The following is a 27,319-nucleotide window of genomic DNA, read 5'->3' as shown; positions in this document are numbered from 1 at the left end:
AAATGAGAGAGAAAAAAATTACTTGGAACATCAAAACATTGAAAGGAAGAAGTTTAGTGATAAAGTAAAAAAATAATTGGTGAGCATGACCGCCAACATCGTATTTGATAGCGGCAGCAGCTAAAACTGTTGCCGAATGTTGTTAGTGTGTCAGTTGAGTTTTTATTTGGACTGGGTTACAATCACAAAGAAAAAAAAGAGAGAAACAAGACATAGCAATGTGAGTCACGAAAGAGAAAGCCCTGGGTTTTCCTCTGGTAACAAAGGACATTTCTGAAGGTACTGTATTTCTGCTACACACCACCACCATCACTCAGGCTTGCAACTAAAGGGTGTTTTATGTGTACTTGTTATATTATTTTATATTTATTGTATGAACCATTTGCTGTTCATCACCTGTGTTTGTGTGTTTGTGTAGGTGTGTGTGGGTCCATAAGGTGTAACGAGAGATATTGAAGCCTGTGAGACTGTAAATATTTTATTGTGAAATTTTGCAACTTTAAATTGAAAGCAAATGTAATAATAATAAATAAATAATATAAAATAAAATAAATAAATGTAGGGTCTTGAAGTGCATTGAAACAGCAAAGAAATTCAATTAGTGAGTTTAACTGGTTACTTGAATAATCAAATTTTATATGTTTATTGAATTGCTTTAATTTTCAATAAAAAAATATCTTGAATTTCTGAAATTTAAATATTTGATTTTTTTGGCCTCTGCATTTAACTAGGCACTGAATTTGATAAGTGAAGTACAGTAGTTAAAAGGTGTGGATGTTGTTGAGAAATTAAAATATATAAATTCAAATAATATAAGGATTGGATGACGTTGAGAAGAGAATAGATTAAAATTCAAATAATTTACTTTTTATATATAGTGTTTATGTATTAATTCAAACTCTTTTCTTATACAGCTTAGTACCTTTAAAAACAAGAGTGTTGTATGCATTTATACACGTAGATTGATGGATAGATGAGAAGAGTGATCTTTGTCTACTGGAAAACACACTGCAAAAGTATATATTTAATTACATTGAAAAACTAGTATTTAAATGAAAGTGAAGAAGGATGACTGAAATATTAAACTTGCTGTGCCAGCATTAGTATATGTTAAAGAGTAACTTCCTGTTATCCGACAGTTTCCTGTTCTAAGGTTTAAGCTGAAAGTTTTTACACATCGCTGAGAGTTAGCATAACTTAACAACTTCATATTTGTTGGACCAAATGACTGCTATGAGCATGAAAATTTCTACATTCTGCATAATTAGCATCTTCATGAATAAAACAGGTAAATTATTTCTTTAAAGTATGTTAAATATATTTTTTTTTTACTTTATTGTATTACAATTACTCTCACACACTTAGAAAGAAACATTATTAAACTTTATTATAAAAAAATATATATATCTGGCGTGGGACTATATGTCTTTACACTTCAGAAAAAAAGACCATTATTCATATTAATATTTTGTGAGAGAAGGTCAGTACTAATGCACTTTGTTCTAGTGATGTTGAGATATGAAAAGAAAAGTTAATGGAACACTTTTACACTAATTATTGTGTTGTATATTTTATAATTCCTCCACAGTAAAAGGCTAATGCAGTTTAATGGGTTATATTACATCAATTTTTTGCTACAGTTACTTTTCAATTACGAATAAAATGAATCCTAAGTGAGTGGTATTGCAACTTAGCAAAGTAAAAAAGCAGCCTCAATGACATTAGCAATTTCATGGTTCAAGCAGACTTGGGCAAAGATTTACAAGAACAGCTCTCAGACATCTTTATAATAAAACTGAGTGAGCACAAACCCAAATAGATAATGAAGTTTCCATAGTCAACATGGACACGATTTCTTATTTTGAAGGTCAAAGCATAATCAGAGATAGGAGATGGTACAACTTTCAGCTTATTCTCATTAACACGTACACACATAACTAGCTTAGTGTATGGTAAATATACGTGGATAATAAAGGCAATTTCATTTGGCTAAAGATTTCATCTTTTTAATATTTTGTTTTATACTCTGGTATAAATTTCATCAATTGGCAAACTTGTTTAAACTGGTTTAGAAACAGAAGACATAAAGAATTGAAGTCATTAAGGTTTTTACTCCCATAATTAAGAAAATACCTTTTTTCCTCAGCACACTATAGTTATTTGAAAATTAACCACGACCTCAGTAACATGTAAACTGATGTTGTCTTCACTCACAATAGATTACTATCTCTGTAAATTACTATCTCAACAAGTCCACGTTTGACTGTTACAGATCAAAAAATGACTACGCACTTGTAGCTGGACATTTTACAATATTTGACCCCATGTGCTTGAGAATATAACCATAAGGCAGTTTAATACTGTGTCCTTCACAGTTAATGTCAAAGATATTGAACCACTTTGACATACAATTCTAGTCTGTGCCACCAAGTATTGCAGTGGGATATCATGAAAGGAGAAGGAATAGGAATAGGAAATGATCATCAAAGGCTCATGATTATTGTCACATTTTTACTGGCCTGTGTGAACAACTTAAATGATATCACTTTTTTAGTTAGATTAGTTTAAATTGTAACACTAACAGGTCATTCCCTGCTTTGAAGGCTAGTTAAACCATATCATAGGCACCTTGTAGTTATAGGCTATTGACTTCTGCAGGAGTCTTATTTGTCCTTGTCATTTCTAGAAAACCTGTATCATGTGATTACATTATTGGGTTTTATTAAGTGAAGGTAACCAAACTTAATAATAACTTTATGTATCAGAGGGGAGTGTTTTAAAATTGGTTTTAAATGTAACTTGAAGCCAATGCAAAATATAGCATGGTATCTCAAAGTTCAAACAGTGGCCCTTTTGGTAGCATTTCGGATAAACTAAAGGTAAACACAAACATGTGGAAAAGCAAACTTTACATGCAATATGTTTTTGAATTAATGTTTCTGTGTTTTACAGTATCAATCACTTGATAAGTTGTGGCCAATCATAGTGGAATGTAATATGCTGGGATCTGGTTTTGTAAAATTCAAGCTTTTTGATTTTGTTGTTTGATGGTCACAAAATACTACACCACTGCACTTCTTGGTAGCTGTGTTTATTGTTTGTGTAAAGCCCACAAGGCATGAAATAGTGTAAACTCTGTTTAGAATAGAATAGTACCTCCATCCATCCATTATTCAATCCACTATATTCTAACTACAGGGTCATGGGTGTCTGTTGGAGCCAATCCCAGCCAACACAGAGCGCAAGGCAGGAAACAAACCCCAGGACAATTTAGAATCGTCAATGTACCTAACCTACATGTCTTTGGACTGTGGGAGAAAACCGGAGCACCTGGGGGAAACCCACGCAGACACAGGGAGAACATGCAAACTCCACGCAGGGAAGACCCAGGGTCTCATAACTGTGAGGCAGCAGTGCTACCACTTCAGCCACTGTGCTGCCCTAGAATAGTACCTGCTATATTTAATTAAAATGTAGTGTGATAATAACAACATAGACATAGAATTCATAAAGATTTGGGGCAGCCACCCATATATTGTTTTCCCAGCTGCAAAAGTTTAGTTTATTTTAAGCATGATGTGCATAGAACAGAGTCCACAACAGAACTGACTATAATAGACAAAAGATGGAGGTTTCAAAAGCCTGTAGAGGAAATAATGTCAGCAAAGGGGCTGGCTTCAGAAGTGATGTCAGCAAAGGGGCCGGCTTCGAAAGTGATGTCAGCACTCCATCGCCCCCCTGGTCGGATGTTTTATTACCATTACTCAGACCCTTTAACTGCCTCCTACTCTCACGTGTGTGACAAGGCCCCACCCCCCCAGCCCAGACCCATTGGGTCGGGTGTCCTGCACTGAGAGGTTGTGGGCACGAGAAAGAGTGTCAGCATTGGTATGGAGAGAGCCCTTACAATGAATTAGCAAAAACTTGTTGGTGGTCAAGAAACCATCTAGTGACCTGTGGACTCGACTCTTTGTGAAGGTGCATCCACTGTAAGGGAGCATGATTCATCACCAGAGTGAACTCCCGGCCCAAGAGGTAGTACCTAAACTGTGTAATCATCCATTGAATCGCAAGGGCTTCCCATTCCACCGCATACCTGGTCTCCCAATCCAACAGTTTCCAGTTTAGGTACATGACGGGGTGTTCAACACCCCCAGGCCTGTGTCCAAAGCGTCCGTCTGGAGAATAAAAGGGAGAGAAAAATTGGGAGCCGGTTTTAAGTCACAGAATTCACATGTCCGTCTTGTCAGTCCATACCACATGATTAGTACCTCTTTTCTTTATTAGATCAGTCAAGGGCACCATTCTCTCTGAAAATCTAGGTACGAACCAGCATTAGTACCCAGCCAATCTGAGAAATGCTTAGAGTAGTTATAGGCAGGTACATACTGTCAAAATCGCAATTAGAGCTTTCAATCATAATGATTAATGACTTTTAAGCCCCGCCCTATTACGTCACACCGGAAGTCCCGCCCCACTGACGCAAGACCGGAAGTCCCGCCCCGTCGCCTCCTGATAACATCACGTCGGAATTCCCCCGCCCCTCTACGTGACCTCTCTCCACCCCGTTGGCGCCGCCCCCCCGACTGCTCCTTGAACCCTCCCCTGGCCCCTGATTGGTTCCATAAACTGTCAACGGACCGTGTGATGGATGTCTGACCGCTGTTTGAACCCGCTCAGCCCCCCTCTCCCGAAAGACAAGCCCGGGCGTGTTACAGCCTTTACCTCGACAAGCTCGGACATGCCCGGGGCATGTCGTGAACAGCTCAGGCATGCCCGAGGCCTGTCCTGAACAGCTCAGACATGCCCGGGGGCTGCCTCGGCCCCTGCCCTTTCTCTGGCACAAGCCCAGACAGGCTCGGGTCCTGTCCTGACCGGCTCAGACCAGCCCAAAGTTGCCCTAGCACCGACCCGAGGATGTTCCGTACCCTGCCGGCCTAAAGGGACTGCCTCGGCCTCTGGGCCCGAGGCAGCACCTGACGGACGGCCTCCCCACACTGCCCGGTCACCCAGACTTCCCTGCCGAAAGCCTAAAAAGCAAAGCATTTTGTTCTCATCTTTGCTTCAAACTAAGTCAAGCTGCTTTTTATCCATCTCACACACAGATAACAAACTGTGAGATCAAAGACACGGTCTGAGTCAGGCCGGAGCACCTGACGGTCGGCCTCCCCACACTTCCCGGTCACCCAGACTTCCCAGTCCCCCACACTTCCCTGCCGAAAGCCTTAAAAAGCTAAGCATTTTGTTCTATCTACGATTTTAAGATGAGCACACCATTAAAACATCTCATCTTTGCTTCAAACTAAGTCAAGCTGCTTTTTTTCCATCTCACACACAGATAACAAACTGTGAGATCAAAGACACAGTCTGAGTCAGTCAGCGTGATCGCACCCTGTTTCTGGGCCCCCCGGGGTCAGGCCACACCTAGCGGCCGGTCTCCCCACCACTTCCCAGCCACTTCTGAAAGTGCTGTATAAAAAAGCGAAGCATTTTCTTCGGTTCTATCTATGATTTTAATATTAAAATTTTAATTCATTAAAATATCTATCTCATCTTTGCTTTATCACTTACAGGTCCATCCTTTTCCATCTCACAATTCCTCAGCCAACATTGAATCAGGTTCCCAGTGACAGACTCTGCAGTAAAAACATTCTTAGCAATGAAGCAGCCCCACTTTTAGCAGACCCCCTTGCAAGCAGGCCTGTGTGCTCTGTCTCTCTCTCTCTCTCTCAGAGCGCAGACACATGCTGAGACAGCCCCTGCTGCAGCGTGGAGCGCAATCGCCTTCACATAGTTGTGTGCTTCAAGCACCCATTCCCGCTGGGTGAGCCCCTGCGAGATCGCCCGCTTGTCAACAGCTGTCTGTAAACTCCCCTACCCCATATGTCAGCGGGCTCGAGACCACGCAGACCCTCTGTCTATGACGGATAGATCTTTTAAAGTTAAGGGATTTTTAAAGATTAGCTTGTAAAGTTTGAGATAACTGCTAGTTCAGCCCTTTAAAAATCACACATAGTTAAATAATATGCCGCAGTTCCCTTTTAAATCACGTTTGAGACATCTAGCCTGGGATGATTGGTGGCTGATATCAAAAATGTTCACATATATACAGAGCTTAACCTTAGGGTTTATTTTCCGGGGTCTGTCTAAAATCAGACAAAAGACACTTCCTAAAAAAGAGCAAAACCCTAATTTCCTTAATTACATTGTCCTCCTGGCTGAGTAATGAACCATGTCCTGTACTTTCGAGAGGCCGGCCCATGCCTGTCATCCCTTACACTATATAGCATGTTTGGTTACTCTTTTCGTAAGTATAATATAATGAAGTGTCACTACACTGGTCAAGAGAGACGGATTCCACGTTTGTTTTTGCTTAGCTCATTTCTATCACCTAGGAGCCTTTTGACAAAAGAAACCTCTCTAAATACACTTGTGAATTGAGATTTATAAGAAAGCAGGTTTTCTACCTTAACCCAGTTTTGTACGTGCATGTAAAAGCACATACTGTTACACTAGCGCAAAATTTTGATATTTTCTGTCTACTCAAAAAACTGAAATTATTTATGTTTACACAGGTGATAATTAGAAATTATTTTACTATTTTTAATTAAAAATTTAAAAACAGAAAAGCCCAATTATAATTTTTATTTTGTCATGGGAGGGCCTAGGGTGACACTTTTCCCCTTTATACTCTTACTTATGTGGACCTTAAAACATATTCTTACCAAAATAGTTCATCACTTCCCAATTCCTGTAACTTCGGGTAATTAGACAGAGCTCCATGACAGGCAAGAGAAGATTATAGGTCAAATACACAGTGTCATAAAATAAAATAAAGTGTGAACACTGCGCAGACATCTGCCCATGATGGATGGATCTTTTAAAGTTAAGGGATTTTTAAAGATTAGCTTGTAAAGCTTGAGATAACTGCTAGTTCAGCCCTTTAAAAATCACACATATGGCGCTTTTCCACTGCATAGTACGGCACAGCACGGTTCAGTACAGCTCACCTTGGTTCGTCTCAGTTCGGCTCAGTTTGCGTTTCGACTGCAGTATAGTACCGCTTTAGAGTGGGCGGGATTATTCACGTGTATAGTTGCGCCTCTACTGCCGTGACACCGTGGAACTTTTACAACAACATGCAGACAACGACAACACTTTAGCTCAACGACGTAAGGGTAAGCATCTAAAAAAAGCACATCACTAGCTAACTTTTATCACTGTTGCAAAGCATAAAATGAACTTAACTGCCAGTGTAACATTAAAATGCTTATTCTGTATATTACAGATCTTCCACATTTTGCAAAAAATTCGGCGCAACAGACCATCTGTTTGGACATTTAACCGTGCTTCAGAGTGGTGGGATGTGATTGTTCCCGGTTTTACAAACACTCAGTGGCAGGAGAACTTTCGAATGTCTGAAGAAACATTCATCCACTTATGCAACAAACTGCGTCCAGCGATGGAGAGACGGGACACAAACTTCCGCGTGTGTGTACCTTTAAAGAAAACAATAGCCAGTGATGCAGTAATGACGATTTTCTCCGGCCAATCAGTGACCAGCAGAGTTTACACGTCATGTTTTGGTAACGGTTCGGTGCGCTTGGAACCTCGGCTGAGGTGGTACTAAAAAAAGGACCAGGTACCAGGTACTGTTCCCAGTGGAAAACGCCCCAAAAGTGAGCTGAACTGAACCATGTCGTGCCATACTATGCAGTGGAAAAGTGCCAATAGTTAAATAATATGCAGTAGTTCCCTTTTAAATCACGTTTGAGACGTCTAAAAAATCTAGCCTGGTCTGTATAATTTGTAATTATATTACTTAATATAATTTGTATGACAATCGATCTAAAACAAGCCCTTTTTCTATTCAAACTCACCCCACATTTTAAATACAGGTAACTTCAGCTGACCCTAAGGAAACATCTTGTGGAACCAAGCGGCCCGCATGGCTCAGGGAGGGGGTGATGGTTCCAGCAGGGGCCGATTTCCCACTTCAGCTAAATCAGGTTTCCCAGTGACGGACTCTGCAGTAAAAAACAGTTTTAGCAATGGAGCTGATTTCCCAGAGAGAAAGACCAAGTGGCAGACCCAGTCAGCTTTTAGCCGACCCCCCTGTGAGCAGCCCCTGCTCTCTCTCTACACACAGAAAGTAAAGTCAGGCTCTGCAAGCACCCCAATCGGGGGAAGGACTCAGAGAGTTCGCTTCCAAACAACTGAGCCCGCCTGTTTCGAGCACCCACCCCCCGCTTGGTGACCCTCAGAGAGCTCACCGGCTGGTAGTCTCAGGAATTTTTTAGGATTAGGTCATGTACAAACCTAAACTTTGATTTATCACCTTTAAAGACATGGAGCAGTCTCGTGCTACAAACACCTTGTGTCTATTTTTAACACTTCTGCCTGTAAAAGCTCTCTATTCCTTCCGTGGCCTCAGGTGTAATAGGGGCTTGTACCCAGGCTAATGAACAAGGTCCTGTACATGTCGAGATGCCGACCCATGCCTGCCGTCCCTTACACTATATAACATGTTTGGTTATTCATTTTGTATGTATAATATAATGAAGTTATTTTTAAAAGTAACCCCACACCGCACAAGAGAGACAGATTCCACGTGTGTTTTAAGATTTGCTGCGATCCGTGATTTTTAGTGTTTTGCTTAGCTCATTTCTATCACCTAGGAGCCTTTGGACAAAGGAAAACTCTGTAAATACACTTGTGCATTTAAACAGAGATTTATAAGAATGCACAGGAGGGCATAGTGAGGTGTGCTGGTTTAACTAGAGGCAGGGGATGTAAGTAGCCCTTTTTGCCTCTCCGAAGTTCAGCGAACTAAAATCATGTTTTTTTTTAAATTAGCAGCTTTAGCTCATGCTAGTGACCTCATAAATGGGAGCCAACCACTCAGCACGCTTGTATAGCTCACAAAATAGCAGAGCTAATTACTCTTTCTTCTTAAACTAATGATCAGATATTCGGGTAATTCTTAATGAAACACTAAAGCACTAGCGAACAAAAATACATGTTCAGTAGCCAAGTAAAACGACCGGTTGCTTTAACATGAAAATAAAGGATCTTTAGAAAATAAAGCATCTAATAGCATCTTTGTAAAGGTCTGATTTTAAAACATTATAAGAAAAATCCTAGTTTCCAAAAGAGTTCTGCCCATTTTTCCAACAGTTTTCCTGATTGATCTTTGGAAGCATCAGTGCCTTTCTGATCACATCCACCCCAAACAAAGCATAGAACTTAATTTCTGTACTCATTTTAAATGATAATAGACAGTATAAAGTCCCTAAAGGAACTGGAGACATCTGATATCTTCTGTCATATATGTTTTCTTGCCAGCCCAAGTCATTCAGATTCTGCTTACAACATAAATGTACGATTATTTTTTCTCAAATGGCCAGTTCTTTGGCCTGCTAATCATGAAAAAATCTGATTTTATTCTCATGACACTTTATTTGCATATTTTATTATACCTACTTGTATCGACATTTATCTATCTCTATATTTATTTTTCTGTATCAGAAGGTAGTTTAAGTTAATTTGTTTTGGGTTTCAATAGATGTATTTTTCATATTTTCGACTCTTGTTTTCTTTTTTTCACATCTTCGAGTCCCCTTTTTGTTACTTCGTGCCCCCTAGCGTGGTCAGCCCCCAGTTTGAGAACCACTGGGTAGGGTTTTATTTGTAAAACACTCTGCAGCATTTTAAGCTAAATTAGATTCCCTTGTTTATTCAGCCGTCCAATGGTGTTCCATTTTTGTTTTAAATTTTATTTAGCCTCTTTTTATTTACTAAGCATTTTATATGAGGATTAGAAAACAGTTATCTTGTTCAGGCTTTAATTTAAAACAGCATTTTCATCAACAGGTTATAAACACTTTGGTGCTCAGGGGGCTTTGTTTAATACAACGTTTTAGAAATTCTTTGAATGCTTGGTTAGAGCCTTCCATTTTACATCAGTTATGAACCCCTGAAAATAAGAACGGTTATAGGAGGTTATAGGAACCTGTACACTACAGGGCTGATGCTTAGGCTTTGGACACATTAGGCCAATCAGGATGGAAAATGTTTTAGTGAATAATTACATCATATCTATTATATGTATTAGTACAAGGATTACAATTTTACTAAAACTGTGAGGTTTATTCTTTCTTTTAGGTAGTCCAGGATACATAGGACAGCTGTCATTGAAAACTGCTTTCCCTCTGTTTGTGAAAAAGCACCCTTGGTTTTAGTAGCATTCAGGGTCAAGGGATGTAAGTTTGAACTGTGATTCCAAAATGAAACATTGACTCGCCTCTATCACAAAGATAAGATAGTAAAAACTAAAATGTACAAATACTAAGTCACAGAGGAGATTAGAAAACATCTTAAGACCGGATCACATCAAGCTCACCGCACACTACAACAGAACCTACGTGTTCTGCGATATATTATCAGCTAAACTGTCATCTATGTAGGCAGTTCCACGGGATTGCAAAGAGTTGGGGAAACATTATTTAACATCGGCTAGTATGAGGCTGATTAACATTAGCCGGTTATTGTTAGAATCTTACCTGGCACTAAAAGTGAGGCTTGTTTTCCTCCTGATTCAGGAAGAACATTAAATATTAGAGTTTAGAATATGAACTAGACTGATAAGGACATTTGTGCCAAAATTAATAAATAAAGTAAATAACCACATGAAAAAGTGGAGTGATTACAATTTGAAAAAACTGCCGTGATGTATAAAAACATTTCAAATAAATAATAAGCTTTTTTTGACATGCGCAGTCTGGAATAGTCTGAATGAGTCTTAAAGAGTTAATTTTTTTAAATAAAACTTAAAAAGGCAAATTAAAAATATTAAATCTGAATAAAACACAGAAGTATCATTTAATGATATCAATTAGGGTTAAGTATTATCAAGCACCGGGATCTATTTATAAGGTTTATTTAATTTAGTTATAAACAAAATGATTGGTGGCATTTTGCTTGGAAATGAACAATAGTTTGATAGATCTTTAAGAATTAGAATAATTCCAACTAAAGGGCCTGCACTTAATTGTCCAACTTCCTGCGGGTGTTATGGATCTTGTAATGGACACTGCAAAAGATTCTCTAATCTTTACTCTGTAATGGTCCATATGACGGAGATCTAGCGCCTGTGTCCGCAGTGTTAACCGGTCATAGGACATGATGTTCAAAATTTACCTAGGGTTTTTCAAATGAGATAGGACGAGTGCGGCGTGTGTTCTGTATTCACTATTCACAACAACCATACCCACGAGAACTTAGGTTTTTTATGCCGAAGTACCTTTCACTGACCCGAATAAGAGACATCCATCAAAATGCTCTTGACAGTTTCCTGAACCAATCAGACCGGTGGGGTGGGAGTCTCTTTTCAAAGAGTATAAAAAACATTTTCAACGACGTGTTTTGAACGGTTAACAATCAGCATCTTTCAAGCTATGTTCCTGATCAGCCACGACGGTCTATGGACCAGACGGCCAGAATAACGGATCGGCACCTAAAAAGTACTGGCAGGGATGTTGTACAGACCGACCCAGCCAGACACAGCCTACAGGTCTGTTTGAGACTGATTGGCTCAGCAGCGACTGTCTGTTTTCCACAAACTGTGGCTCAGGAGCCCGGTTATCAAGACTCTGGGCGGCTTCCACATCTTTCTGCCTTTTCATCACCTTTGTAAAATACGCTGTCGACGACCTGAAAAATGAACATTCAGTCGATCGCCCAAGCCTTTCATCACACGGACGCCAAATCTTACTCAAAAATATGTGAAATAGCCGAGGCATTCTCTAAATGCCATTTTCTGGACCTGATAGGTTTGATGGACCTTTAAGGTTTTACAGGTATACAGTGGTGTGAAAAACTATTTGCCCCCTTCCTGATTTCTTATTCTTTTGCATGTTTGTCACACAAAATGTTTCTGATCATCAAACACATTTAACCATTAGTCAAATATAACACAAGTAAACACAAAATGCAATTTTTAAATGATGGTTTTTATTATTTAGGGAGAAAATAAATCCAAACCTACATGGCCCTGTGTGAAAAAGTAATTGCTCCCTTGTTAAAAAAAAAACCTAACTGTGGTGTATCACACCTGAGTTCAATTTCCGTAGCCACCCCCAGGCCTGATTACTGCCACACCTGTTTCAATCAAGAAATCACTTAAATAGGAGCTGCCTGACACAGAGAAGTAGACCAAAAGCACCTCAAAATCTAGACATCATGCCAAGATCCAAAGAAATTCAGGAACAAATGAGAACAGAAGTAATTGAGATCTATCAGTCTGGTAAAGGTTATAAAGCCATTTCTAAAGCTTTGGGACTCCAGCGAACCACAGTGAGAGCCATTATCCACAAACGGCAAAAACATGGAACAGTGGTGAACCTTCCCAGGAGTGGCCGGCCGACCAAAATTACCCCAAGAGCGCAGAGACGACTCATCTGAGAGGTCACAAAAGACCCCAGGACAACGTCTAAAGAGCTGCAGGCCTCACTTGCCTCAATTAAGGTCAGTGTTCACGACTCCACCATAAGAAAGACACTGGGCAAAAATGGCCTGCATGGCAGATTTCCAAGACGCAAACCACTGTTAAGCAAAAAGAACATTAGGGCTTGTCTCAATTTTGCTAAGAAATATCTCAATGATTGCCAAGACTTTTGGGAAAATACCTTGTGGACTGATGAGACAAAAGTTGAACTTTTTGGAAGGCAAATATCCGTTACATCTGGCGTAAAAGGAACACATCATTTCAGAAAAAGAACATCATACCAACAGTAAAATATGGTGGTGGTAGTGTGATGGTCTGGGGTTGTTTTGCTGCTTCAGGACCTGAAAGGCTTGCTGTGATAGATGGAACCATGAATTCTACTGTCTACCAAAAAATCCTGAAGGAGAATGTTCGGCCATCTGTTCGTCAACTCAAGCTGAAGCGATCTTGGGTGCTGCAACAGGACAATGACCCAAAACACACCAGCAAATCCACCTCTGAATGGCTGAAGAAAAACAAAATGAAGACTTTGGAGTGGCCTAGTCAAAGTCCTGACCTGAATCAAAATGAGATGCTATGGCCTGACCTTAAAAAGGCGGTTCATGCTAGAAAACCCTCAAATAAAGCTGAATTACAACAATTCTGCCAAGATGAGTGGGCCAAAATTCCTCCAGAGCACTGTAAAAGACTCATTGCAAGTTATCGCAAACCCTTGATTGCAGTTATTGCTGCTAAAGGTGGCCCAACCAGTTATTAGGTTCAGGGGGCAATTACTTTTTCACACAGGGCCATGTAGGTTTGGATTTTTTCTCCCTAAATAATAAAACCATCATTTAAAAACTGCATTTTGTGTTTACTTGTGTTATATTTGACTAATGGTTAAATGTGTTTGATGATCAGAAACATTTTGTGTGACAAACATGCAAAAGAATAAGAAATCAGGAAGGGGGCAAATAGTTTTTCACACCACTGTATGACCTGGAAAATCAGATGAAGTGTCTGAACTAAATGTCTGGTGAGATCACATGTTTTTGTCGGCTTTTAATCACGCTGTTTAGTTGTAATGTTTTGAAGTGGTTAGTAAAACCTCTCTGAATTTTAATATTGTTTTTGAAAATGATCAATAAAGGACCATTTGATTTTTAAGCCCTAATTTCTTTCACCGTCGACGATGGTGGGTCGTTGAAAACGTTTTTTATACTCTTTGAAAAGAGACTCCCGCCGCACCGGTCTGATTGGTTCAGGAAACTGTCAGGAGCATTTTGATGGATGTCTCTTATTCGGGTCAGTGAAAGGTACTTCGGCATAAAAAACTCGAGGGTCTCGGGGGTATGGTTGTTGTGAATAGTGTATAGTTTACAAAGGTGATGAAAAGGCAGAAAGATGTGGAAGCCGCCCAGAGTCTTGATAACCAGGCTCCTGAGCCACAGTTTGTGGAAAACAGACAGTCGCTGGTGAGTCAATCAGTCTCAAACAGACCAGTAGGCTGTGTCTGGCTGGGTCGGTCTGTACAACATCCCTGCCGGTACTTTTTAGGTGCCGATCCGTTATTCTATCCAACACTTGCCCAGATTCAGAGCCTTTCGAAATGTTTCACCCAGGGTCCATCCGTTTGTTCAAGGGCCATGCCCGCATAATCCCATCCTTGGGTGATAGGTTCCAATCGGCTTGAGCCTCTGCCTGGTCGTCCACGGCCTCTTCTTGTTGCACGGCTATCTCCTCAGACCCTACTAGGAACCCCGTAACATCATGAGCAGGTACAAAAATGTCAGGTACTGCGCGGTTCTCCAATATAGATCACCAGGGGCAGATACCTGAGGCTCAGGACCCTAGATCTGGGCAGCTGAAGGCATAAGATGGTCCAGCCGAGAAGGCTGGTCTGCAGGCTAGCTGTTAGGCGCAGAGTACTCGGAGTCGGGCATGATAGCCTTATGTCAAAACAGGCCGTCGTAGGGGGCCGTCTGGTCCATGGACCGTCGTGGCTGATCAGGAACATAGCTGGAAAGATGCTGATTGTTAACCGTTCAAAACACGTCGTTAAAAATGTTTTTTATACTCTTTGAAAAGAGACTCCCGCCCCACCGGTCTGATTGGTTCAGGAAACTGTCAAGAGCATTTTGATGGATGTCTCTTATTCGGGTCAGTGAAAGGTACTTCGGCATAAAAAACCTAAGGTCTCGGGGGAACGGTTGTTGTGAATAGTGAATACAGAACACACGCCGCACTCGTCCTATCTCATTTGAAAAACCCTAGGTGAATTTTGAACATCATGTCCTATGACCGGTTAACAATGCGGACACAGGCGCTAGATCTCCGTCATGTGGACCATTACAGTGTAAAGATTAGAGAATCTTTTGCAGTCTCCATTACAAGATCCATAACACCCGCAGGAAGTTGGACAATGAAGTGAAGACCCTTTAGTTGGTCAGAATCATGGGGGTTAGCGCCTAGGGTCATATTCTAAAATATCTTAGATTATATCTATTTAGTTAGCATGTCAGCACTGTTCATTTTCAATATAGGTGGTATATTTCCCTGACCAGGGGCTTCTTGTCAAAAGGTTAAAATAAAATAGACATCTGAGATACTCTTTGTCAGCCCTTGCATTCTAATTCTTAAAGATCTATCAAACTATTGTTCATTTCAAAGCAAAATGCCACCAATCATTTTGTTTATAACTAAATTAAATAAACCTTATAAATAGATCCCGGTGCTTGATAATACTCAACCCTAATTGATATCATTAAATGAGACTTTTGTGTTTTATTCAGATTTAATATTTTTAATTTGCCTTTTTAAGTTTTATTTAAAAAATGAACTCTTTAAGACACATTCAGACTATTCCGGACTGCGCATGTCAAAAAAGCTTATTATTTATTTCAAATGTTTTTATACATCACGGCAGTTTTTTCAAATTGTAATCACTCCACTTTTTCATGTGGTTATTTACTTTATTTATTTATTTTGGCACACATGTCCTTATCAGTCTAGTTCATATTTTAAACTCTAATATTTAATGTTCTTCCTGAATCAGGAGGAACACAAGCCTCACTTTTAGTGCCAGGTAAGATTCTAACAATAACCGGCTAATGTTAATCAGCCTCATACTAGCCGATGTTAAATAATGTTTCCCCAACTCTTTGCAATCCCGTGGAACTGCCTACATAGATGACAGTTTAGCTGATAATATATCGCAGAACACGTACTGTAGGTTCTGTTGTAGTGTGCGGTGAGCTTGATGTGATCCGGTCTTAAGATGTTTTTTAATCTCCTCTGTGACTTAGTATTTGTACATTTTAGTTTTTACTATCTTATCTTTGTGATAGGGGCGAGTCAATGTTTCATTTTGGAATCACAGGTCAAACTTACATCCCTTGACCCTGAATGCTACTAAAACCAAGGGTGCTTTTTCACAAACAGAGGGAAAGCAGTTTTCAATGACAGCTGTCCTATGTATCCTGGACTACCTAAAAGAAAGAATAAACCTCACAGTTTTAGTAAAATTGGAATCCTTGTGCTAATACATATAATAGATATGATGTAATTATTCACTAAAACATTTTCCATCCTGATTGGTCTAATGTGTCCAAAGCCTAAGCATCAGCCCTGTAGTGTACAGGTTCCTATAACCTCCTATAACCGTTCTTATTTTCAGGGGTTCATAACTGATGTAAAATGGAAGGCTATTACCAAGCATTCAAAGAATTTCTAAAACGTTGTATTAAACAAAGCCCCATGAGTACCAAAGTGTTTATAACCTGTTGATGAAAATGCTCTTTTAAATTAAAGCCTGAACAAGATAACTGTTTTCTAATCATCATATAAAATGCTTAGTAAATAAAGAGAGGCTAAATACAATTTATAACAAAAATGGAACACCGATGCACGGCTGAATAAACAAGGGAATCTAATTTAGCTTAAAATGCAGCAGAGTGTTTTACAAATAAAACCCTACACAGTGGTTCTCAAACTGGGGGCTGACCACGCTAGGGGGCACGAAGTAACAAAAAGGGGACTCAAGATGTGAAAAAAGAAAACAAGAATCGAAAATATGAAAAATACATCTATTGAACCCAAAACAAATTAACTTAAACTACCTTCTGATACAGAAAAATAAATATAGAGATAGATAAATGTCGATATAAGTAGGTATAATAAAATATGCAAATAAAGTGTCATGAGAATAAAATCAGATTTTTTCATGATTAGCAGGCCAAAGAACTGGCCATTTGAGAAAAAATAATCGTACATTTATGTTGTAAGCAGAATCTGAATGACTTGGGCTGGCAAGAAAACATATATGACGGAAGATATCAGATGTCTCCAGTTCCTTTAGGGACTTTATACTGGCTATTATCATTTAAAATGAGTACAGAAATTAAGTTCTATGCTTTGTTTGGGGTGGATGTGATCAGAAAGGCACTGATGCTTCCAAAGATCAATCAGGAAAACTGTTGGAAAATGGGCAGAACTTTTTTGGAAACTAGGATTTTTCTTATAATGTTTTAAAATCGGACCTTTACAAAGATGCTTTAGATGCTTTATTTTCTAAAGATGCTTTATTTTCATGTTAAAGCAACCGGTCATTTTACTTGGCTACTGAACATGTATTTTTGTTCACTAGCTTTAGTGTTTCATTAAGAATTACCCGAATATCTGATCATTAGTTTAAGAAGAAAGAGTAATTAGCTCTGCTATTTTGTGAGCTATACAAGCGTGCTGAGCGGTTGGCTCCCATTTATGAGGTCACTAGCAGGAGCTAAAGCTGCTGATTTAAAAAAAAACATGATTTTAGTTTGCTGAACTTCGGAGGGGCAAAAAGGGCTACTTACATCCCCTGCCTCTAGTTAAACCAGCACACTTCACTATGCCCTCCTGTGCATTCTTATAAATCTCCGTTTAAATGCACAAGTGTATTTACAGAGTTTTCCTTTGTCCAAAGGCTCCTAGGTGATAGAAATGAGCTCAGCAAAACACTAAAATCACTGATCGCAGCAAATCCTAAAACACACGTGGAATCTGTCTCTCTTGTGCGGTGTGGGGTTACTTTTAAAAATAACTTCATTATATTATACATACAAAATGAATAACCAAACATGTTATATAGTGTAAGGGATGGCAGGCATGGGCCGGCATCTCGACATGTACAGGACCTTGTTCATTAGCCTGGGTGCAAGCCCCTATTAAACCTGAGGCCACGGAAGGAATAGAAAGCTTTACAGGCAGAAGTGTTAAAAGAGACACAAGGCGTTTGTAGCACGAGACTGCTCCATGTCTTTAAAGGTGATAAATCAAAGTTTAGGTTTGTACATGACCTAATCCTAACAAATTCCTGAGACTAGCAGCCGGTGAGCTCTCTGAGGGTCACCCAGCGTGGGGTGGGTGCTCAAAACAGGCGGGCTCAGTTGTTTGGAAGCGAACTCGCAGAGTCCTTCCCTCGATTGAGGTGCTTGCAGAGCCTGACTTTACTTTCTGTGTGTAGAGAGAGCAGGGGCTGCTCGCAGGGGGGTCGGCTAAAAGCTGACAGGGTCTGCCACTTGGTCTTTCTCTCTGGGAAATCAGCTTCATTGCTAAAACTGTTTTTTACTGCAGAGTCCGTCACTGGGAAACCTGATTTAGCTGAAGTGTGAAATCGGCCCCTGCTGGAACCATCACCCCCCTCCCTGAGCCATACGGCCGCTTGCTTCCACAAGATGTTTCCTTAGGGTCAGCTGAAGATACCTGTATTTAAAAATGTGGGGTGAGTTTGAATAGAAAAAGGGCTTGTTTTAGATCGATTGTTATACAAATTATATTAAGTAATATAATTACAAATTATACAGCCCAGGCTAGATTTTTTAGATGTCTCAAACGTGATTTAAAAGGGAACTACTGCATATTATTTAACTAGGTGTGATTTTTAAAGGGCTGAACTAGCAGTTATCTCAAGCTTTACAAGCTAATCTTTAAAAATCCCTTAACTTTAAAAGATCCATCCGTCATGGGCAGAGGTCTGCGCAGTGTTCACATTTTATTTTATTTTATGACACTGTGTATTTGACCTATAATCTTCTCTTGCCTGTCATGGAGCTCTGTCTAATTACCTGAAGTTACAGGAATTGGGAAGTGATGAACTATTTTGGTAAGAATATGTTTTAAGGTCTACATAAGTAAGAGTATAAAGGGGAAAAGTGTCACCCTAGGGCCCTCCCATGACAAAATAAAAATTATAATTGGGCTTTTCTGTTTTTAACTTTTTAATTAAAAATAGTAAAATGATTTCTAATTATCACCTGTGTAAACAGAAATAATTTCAGTTTTTTGAGTAGACAGAAAATATCAAAATTTTGTGCTAGTGTAACAGTAAGTGCTTTTACATGCACGTACAAAACTGGGATAAGGTAGAAAACCTGCTTTCTTATAAATCTCCGTTGAAATGCACAAGTGTATTTAGAGAGGTTTCTTTTGTCAAAAGGCTCCTAGGTGATAGAAATGAGCTAAGCAAAAACAAACGTGGAATCCGTCTCTCTTGACCAGTGTAGTGATACTTCATTATATTATACTTACAAAAAGAGTAACCAAACATGCTATATAGTGTAAGGGATGACAGGCATGGGCCAGCCTCTCGAAAGTACAGGACATGGTTCATTACTCAGCCAGGAGGACAATATAATTAAGGAAAAATTAGGGTTTTGCTCTTTTTTAGGAAGTGTCTTTTGTCTGATTTTAGACAGACCCCGGAAAATAAACCCTAAGGTTAAGCTCTGTATATATGTGAACATTTTTGATATCAGCCACCATTCAGCCCAGGCTAGATGTCTCAAACGTGATTTAAAAGGGAACTGCGGCATATTATTTAACTATGTGTGATTTTTAAAGGGCTGAACTAGCAGTTATCTCAAACTTTACAAGCTAATCTTTAAAAATCCCTTAACTTTAAAAGATCCATCCGTCAGAGACAGAGGGTCTGCGTGGTCTCGAGCCCGCTGACATATGGGGTAGGGGAGTTTACAGACAGCTGTTGACAAGCGGGCGATCTCGCAGGGGCTCACCCAGCGGGAATGGGTGCTTGAAGCACACAACTATGTGAAGGCGATTGCGCTCCACGCTGCAGCAGGGGCTGTCTCAGCATGTGTCTGCGCTCTGAGAGAGAGAGAGAGAGACAGAGCACACAGGCCTGCTTGCAAGGGGGTCTGCTAAAAGCGGGGCTGCTTCATTGCTAAGAATGTTTTTACTGCAGAGTCTGTCACTGGGAACCTGATTCAATGTTGGTTGAGGAATTGTGAGATGGAAAAGGATGGACCTGTAAGTGATAAAGCAAAGATGAGATAGATATTTTAATGGCATGTTCATATTAAAATCATAGATAGAACCGAAGAAAATGCTTCGCTTTTTTATACAGCACTTTCAGAAGTGGCTGGGAAGTGGTGGGGAGACCGGCCACTAGGTGCGGCCTGACCCCGGGGGGCCCAGAAACAGGGTGCGATCACACTGACTGTGTCTTTGATCTCACAGTTTGTTATCTGTGTGTGCGATGGAAAAAAAAAAGCAGCTTGACTTAGTTTGAAGCAAAGATGAGATGTTTTAATGGTGTGCTCATCTTAAAATCGTAGATAGAACAAAATGCTTAGCTTTTTAGGCTTTCGGCAGGGAAGTGTGGGGGACTGGGAAGTCTGGGTGACCGGGAAGTGTGGGGAGGCCGACGGTCAGGTGCTCCGGCCTGACTCAGACCGTGTCTTTGATCTCACAGTTTGTTATCTGTGTGTGAGATGGATAAAAAGCAGCTTGACTTAGTTTGAAGCAAAGATGAGAACAAAATGCTTCGCTTTTTAGGCTTTCGGCAGGGAAGTCTGGGTGACCGGGCAGTGTGGTAAGGCCGTCTGTCAGGTGCTGCCTCGGGCCCAGAGGCCGAGGCAGTCCCTTTAGGCCGGCAGGGTACGGAACATCCTCGGGTCGGTGCTAGGGCGACTTTGGGCTGGTCTGATCCGGTCAGGACAGGACCCGGGCATGTCTGGGCTTGTGCCAGAGAAAGGGCAGGGGCCGAGGCAGCCCCCGGGCATGTCTGAGCTGTTCAGGACAGGCCTCGGGCATGCCTGAGCTGTTCACGACATGCCCCGGGCATGTCCGAGCTTGTCGAGGTAAAGGCTGTAACACGCCCGGGCTTGTCTTTCGGGAGAGGGGGGCTGAATGGGTTCAAACAGCGGTCAGACATCCGTCACACGGCCCTTGACAGTTTATTTCACCCGGCAGGTGAAATCCGGGTTCAACTAGCGGGTAGACATCCATCAAACGGCCCTTGACAGTTTATTTCGCCGGGCAGGTGCAATCCGGGTTCAACCAGCGGTCAGGCCTCAGTCAAACGGACTCTTGACAGTTTATGGAACCAATCAGGGGCCAGGGGAGGGTTTAAGGAGCATTTGGGGCGGGGACGGGAAGCCCTGGACCAATCCGACACCGGGGGGCGGTGCCAACGGGGCAGAGAGAGGTCACGTGGAGGGGCGGGGGAATTCCGACGTGACGTCATCAGGAGGTGACGGGGCGGGACTTCCGGTCTTGCATCAACGGGGCGGCACTTCCGGTGTGACGTCAGAGGGGGCGGGGATTAAAAGTAATTAATCATTATGATTGACAGCTCTAATTGCGATTTTGACAGAAGCCGCATGCCTATAACTACTGTTTAGATTTGCCGCTTGGTTTGCGGATGGGACCATTTTAAAATGGCATCTATTTTTGAACACTGTGGTTTCATGGTACCCGACCCACCAGGTAGCCCAAATATTTAGCCTCTTTCAGTCCAAAGAAATATTTCTTGGGATTGATATGAAGCCTGGCTTCTCCTTGTGTCCACAGTACCGCAGTGACCTGCTGTATGTGTTCCTTCCATGTGCTGGAATAGATGACAATGTCATCCAGAAAGGCAGCACTATATGCATTATGGGGTTGGAGCACTGTCCACCAGACAGTGAAGAGTCGCAGGAGCCCCATGTAATCCGAATGGAAGGACATGATACTGCCAGTGTCCGCTAGGGGTGCTAAACGCTGTTTGGACCTTCGCGGAGTCTGTTAAAGGAATCTGCCAGTACCCCTTTGTCATGTCAAGTGTGGTCAAAAATTTTGATTGACCAATCCTCTCGAGGAGGTCATCCACGAGAAGAATGGGATAAGCATCAAATAGGGAGACCTGGTTAAGCCGATGGAAGTCATTGCAAACCCACCCACTGCCATTAGGCTTACTAACCAAGACAATTGGACTGGACCAGGGACTATAAATTTCCTCTATCACTCCTAGTTCCAGCATCCACTTGATTTCCAGCTCCACTTCTGCTTTCTTTGCCTCAGGAAGTCTATAGGGGCGCTCTCTGACTATAACCCCCGATTCAGTCACTATGCTGTGCACAATTAGAGAGATCCTCCTGGGTTTTTCACTCACCACCTCAGAGACAGACAGGATAGCTGATTCCAGCACCCATCTTTGTCTATAAGTTAATTCCTCGCTGAAATTAAGGGTGTTCATGTGAGCGAAGAATTAGCAGGGCTGAGCGGAGGAGGGATCTGACTCCCTCTCCTTCCACGGCATTAGTAAGTTCACATGATAAACCAGCTTGCTTTGGTTGTTTCACCAAATAGTCAACTAATCTTTTTCTCTCCTTAATTTCATATGGGCCATGCAAATGGGCAAGTAAGTTAGAATGGGAGGTGGGAACTAATACTATGACACGATCGCCCGGATAGAATTCTTGGAGCGTTGTGCCACGGTCATAATAACAGGCCTGTGCTGCTTGTGCCTATTCCATATGACTTTTTAGAATAGGTTGGATTTTCCCAAATCTATCATGTAATTTTCTGATATATTCCAAAATATTTTTAGATGGAAGAGCCTCTTCTTCCCAGTCTTCTTTCAAAATATTCAATATACCTTGGGGTTGTTGCCCATCCTTCTCATGGGCTTCCTTATCTCTCTCCACTGGCTGTGTACACGACATGGAGACAGCTTGAGACAAGTTATCCCCATCTATAACGAAGTTTTTATCGGGAGTACTCAATAGTTTACCGCATTTATTTTCAGACCAGTCCTGCCCCAGAATCTCTAGAAAAGGTGGATTAGGGTGGACAGCCATGGGGGATTTTTTTAGCGATCCTCCCTGACTCATGAAACATAGGGCGGTATTGTACATCCGGATATCTCTGTGAATACATTTAATACTGGTCTTTGCTTTAATTCTTTGTCGCGGTAAAACGTATCGGCAATCAACAATGGAAATGTTGCTGCCAGAACCAAACAAGGCATTGAATTTATAACCATTAATGACTACTGGTCTTTTATTTGATGACATCAGGAAGTTGGCAAGAGCACACAAACCATCACTTCCCATCCACCTACATCCTGCCTCGCTCCCAGGTAGGTCACACTCAGAAACAGGCTCCAATTTATGTGGAAGAGACTTATTTTGTAGGATGTAATCTCTAGGAAATCCACTAGAGAACTGTTCTGCTCTCCCAGATTGCGAGATTAGTATTTTGGTGATTTTATGAGCTTTATAAGCTCTTCCATAGAATGGAAATCTCCCCAGTCCAGCTGGGCAAAGTTTTTGGGGAGGTTCTTTAGAAAAATAAAGCAGGTGACCTACTGCACTGTTTGGCAGGTGGTCAGTTCAAATGGCCTTAGCCATAAGGCCACCTGCTCCCAGAGGGTCATAGCCTGCCCCTAGATTGATCTCTCTGGATCAAATTCCCAATTTTTTATTATTCTTGCCTGCTGAACTAGGGATAGCTCATATTTAACTGGGAAAGCAACCCCATTGGGTGGCTCAGCTCTCTCTTCTGAGAGAGCATAATAAGCGATTTTTGTTTCATCCCCAGAAACCAGCTTACGTCTATGTGTCCCTTTCACACTCTCCATTTGGTAAGTGACAAGCCTGGGGTAGTATTTGGGGAGCGGAGCCTGTACCGAGTCCTTCCTGACCCAAATGCACTCCCCCCCCCAAGAAACTCGGCCCTGGTACTTTCCTACCTGGTTAGTTTCCTATCCATGTCCCAGTTTCTTCTGGGACTGTATCCTGGCAGCTCTGCCACTGTGATAATAATACAACATAGATATCATACAGGTTTGGGGCAGCCACCTGTATATTGTTTTCCTAGCTGCAAAAGTTTAAGTTTTTTTTAAACATGATGTGCATAGAACAGAGTCCACAACAGAACTGACTGCAATAGACAAAGATAGAGGCTTTAAAGGCCTGTAGAGGAAATGATGTCATCAAAAGGGCCGGAACCAAAAGTGACGTCAGCAAGGGGGCCAGCTTCAGAAGTGATGTCAGCAAAGAGGTCAGCTCCGGAAGCGATGTCTTCTGTCAGCAGAAGGTTCCTGGGAACCTTGCAGGATTTCCCAGGAAAGGTCTGTAGGGAACAAAAAAGACAGTCAGCGCACTCCGCCGTCCCCTGGTTGGATGTTTTATTACCATTACTCAGACTTTTTAGCTGCTTCCTACTCGCACGTGTGTGACAATAGTTAAAAATCCAAAAAAGAATTTTAATACATTCTTAACAACATGTATAAGTAAGGTATTGAAGTAACTAGAAACAGCTATTTTTAAATGAAGCTTAGTAATGCGTTCATAATAGGTCAGAAAACTCATTTGACATAAAAACCCTTGATATAAACATTGCAACTAAATTTTAAATCGAATGAAACCAGTGGTTTTACTCATCTGTCCATTGGTCTTGGGTGATGTGAAACTGGCACCATCGGGCCAGCTCTGGGTGGAGTGCAGCACTCATAACACATACTTAGATTGAAAATACTGGACAAATATGGAGCTATTTGTTAATTCCAACAGATTTGAGAACTGTAAAGTGATGCTTTGAATTAATGCCTAATTGGTGATATAACTATAAATTTACAAAAAGGAATTTCATTACTGCAGTTTTATGATGCCAAAGTGGATATTAATTGCAGCTCTTGAATTTATATAACACTAGCAACTCATATAATAAATGGCGTGATACTCTGTCTATTATCTCTCTCTCCTTCTTTGATAATTATTTCAAAGTTTTTTAAACTGTTGAAATGTTTATTCACTGATCTTGCCAGGGACTGATTGCTTTTGTTTATCTAGGCAGTCAGCTTGTTTTGGTGAATAAAATATACAAAGACTTCCAGTCCATCTTTTAAACCTGCCTGTGCTTTATATATATCCATATACGAGGGACGTTCAAAAAGTTTCCACACTTTCTTTTAAACTGTATTATTTAAGAATTTCAAAAACAAATTAGGGGCGGCACGGTGGCGCAGTGGTAGCACTGCTGCCTCGCAGTTAGGAGACCTGGGTTTCCTTCCTGAGTTTGCATGTTCTCCCAGTGTCTGCATGGGTTTCCTCTGGGTACTCCGGTTTCCTCCCACCTCCAAAGACATGCAGGTTAGGTGGATTGGCGATTCTAAATTGTCCCTAATGTGTGCTTGGTGTGTGTGTGCACCGCGGTGGGTTGGCGCCCTGCCCGGGATTGGTTCCTGCCTTGTGCCCTGTGTTGGCTGGGATTGGCTCCATAAGACCCCCGTGACCCTGTGTTCAGATTTAATTGGTTGGAAAATGGATGGATGGATGGAAAACAAATTGCATCACTTTTCTATATAGTCACCTTTGTTTGCGATATAATTTTCCCAGCATTGTACCAATTTTTTTTTTTTATTTATACATTTTATTGTAATCATTCCATACAAATAGATCAATTTTTACAAAAAATAGGATTGAAAAAAACAAATCGACCCCCACCACTGAGAGAGAGAGCATGACCAACAGAGTAAAACTTAAGGCTTATGAACATACCTAAATTGATGAGTTTAATAGGGCAATAGAGATGAATGGAAAAGAAAAAGAAATGTGGAAATAATTGCTTCTTCTGTGCTTTAAGAGATTATTCTAAAATATTATTGATTAGATCCTGCCAGGTTTTGAAAAAATTCTGTACAGATCCTCTAACTGAGTATTTGATTTTTTCCAGTTTCAAACATCGGTTTCCCACTGACTTAAAAGAGGAGAGTTGGGATTCTTCCAGTTTAGCAAAATAAGTCTCCGTGCCAAAATTGTAGTGAATGCAATCACAGTATGTTTGTCCTTCTCCACTTTAAGCCCATTTGGGAGTACACCAAACACAGCTGTTAATTGGTTAGGAGGGATTGTGATACCAAGGCTGTCTGAAAGGCACTTAAAAATTTTGGTCCAAAATGATATTAAGTTTGGTGCAGGCCCAAAACATGTGACCCAGTGAGGCTGGGACTTCATTGCAGCGTTTGGCTTGCCCTGGAAACATTTTGGACAGTTTTAGGTGAGACAGATGTGCTTGATAGATAATTTTGAGTTGAATAATTGTATGCTTTGTGCATATGGAGCTCAAGTGAAGTCTCTGCATTGCTTCTTTCCACTCCTTTCCTGATATATTGATTAAGAGATCTTTTCCCCATTGTCCTCTTGGACCTTTGAAAGGGAGGGACTGTAAAATAATTTTATATATTTTAGAGATGGTATCTAAGTCCTCGAAATTGAGCAATATGAGGAAGATTGGGCAGGTTCTTTTTAACAAAGTTCCTAATTTGAAGATAGTGAAAGAAATGTGTAGCTGGAAAGTTAAATTTGGAATGTAATTGTTCATAGGATGCAAAGATGTTGTCTATATAAAGATCTCTAAGCAATTTAATCCCAAATCTTTTCCAGATATTAAAAACTGCATATGTTTGCAAAGGTTGAAAGAGGTGGTTCTCTTGCAGAGGTGCCACAGATAAAAGCTTCTCCATCTTAAAATGCTTTCTACATTGGTTCCATATTCTGAGTGAGTGAAGCACAATTGGGTTATTAGTATATTGCCAATAACTTGCATTTATTGGGGCACAAAGCAGGGAATATAAAGAAGTACTGCAGGATTTTACTTCTATTGCGGACCAGGCCTGTGTATGTTCATCTATTTGTGTCCAGGTTTTTATAGCTTGTATGTTTGCTGCCCAGTAATAAAACTGAAAGTTAGGTAGAGCCATGCCACCTTCTGCCTTAGGTCTTTGTAGGGTCGCTCTTTGGATACGTGGATGTTTTGAGTTCCAAATAAATGAGGTTATTGTTGAATCTAATTGCTTAAAAAATGATTTATTGATGTATATTGGAATGTTTTGAAATAAAAAAAGAAGCTTAGGAAGAATATTCATCTTAACAACGTTAATTCTTCCAGCTAGAGTGAGATGAAGGGTTGACCATCTATGCAAGTCTTGCTTAATTTTTTCCATACAGACATGGAAATTTTGTTGATAAAGAGCTTTGTGTTTACTTGTGATGTTTACCCTAGGTATTTAAACTGATCTGCAATGATAAAAGGTAGGGTGTCTAATCTAATATTATATGCTTGAGAATTCACTGGAAAGAGTACACTTTTATTCAGATTAATTCTGAGACCAGAGATCTTTTGAAATTCTGTAAGTGCTGTTAAGACTGCAGGCACAGAATTTTGTGGGTCTGATATATACAGTACCATATCATCTGCATATAGAGAAATTTTCTGTTCCAGTCCTTCTCTGATAATCCCTTTATCTGATCAGCATTTTGACAGTGAACCGCCAGTGGTTCAATGGCGATTGCAAATAGCAGTGGTGACAAGGCATCCCTGTCTGGTACCACCTTCTAGTTTAAAGTAGTCTGAACAAATGTTGTTAATACAAACTGAAGCTTCTGGATTTGTATACAGTAGTTTGATCCATGCACAAATGTTTTGGGCCAAACCCAAATTTCTCAATGTAGTGAAAAGGTATTTCCATTCAATCATGTCAAATGCTTTTTCTGCATCCAATGATAATAATAT

The 27,319-nt window shown here is 40.6% G+C and overlaps 1 protein-coding gene across 2 annotated transcripts in view; it reads left to right on the top strand.

The window, feature by feature from the left end:
• Positions 1-1,169: 1,169 nt before the first annotated feature.
• The window catches only part of LOC120518885 (SLAM family member 9-like), a 99,715-nt gene continuing 73,565 nt past the window's right edge, over positions 1,170-27,319 (top strand). For both annotated transcript variants that reach the window (XM_039741897.1, XM_039741896.1), the window contains exon 1: positions 1,170-1,288. In XM_039741897.1, the coding sequence (XP_039597831.1) occupies positions 1,225-1,288 (64 nt within the window). In that variant the 5' untranslated portion in view covers positions 1,170-1,224. The remainder of the gene's footprint in view (positions 1,289-27,319) is intronic.

This window comes from Polypterus senegalus, chromosome 18 (assembly GCF_016835505.1).
Source record: "Polypterus senegalus isolate Bchr_013 chromosome 18, ASM1683550v1, whole genome shotgun sequence".
Classification (NCBI taxonomy): domain Eukaryota; kingdom Metazoa; phylum Chordata; class Cladistia; order Polypteriformes; family Polypteridae; genus Polypterus; species Polypterus senegalus.
This window is presented reverse-complemented; position numbering and strand designations above follow the sequence as displayed.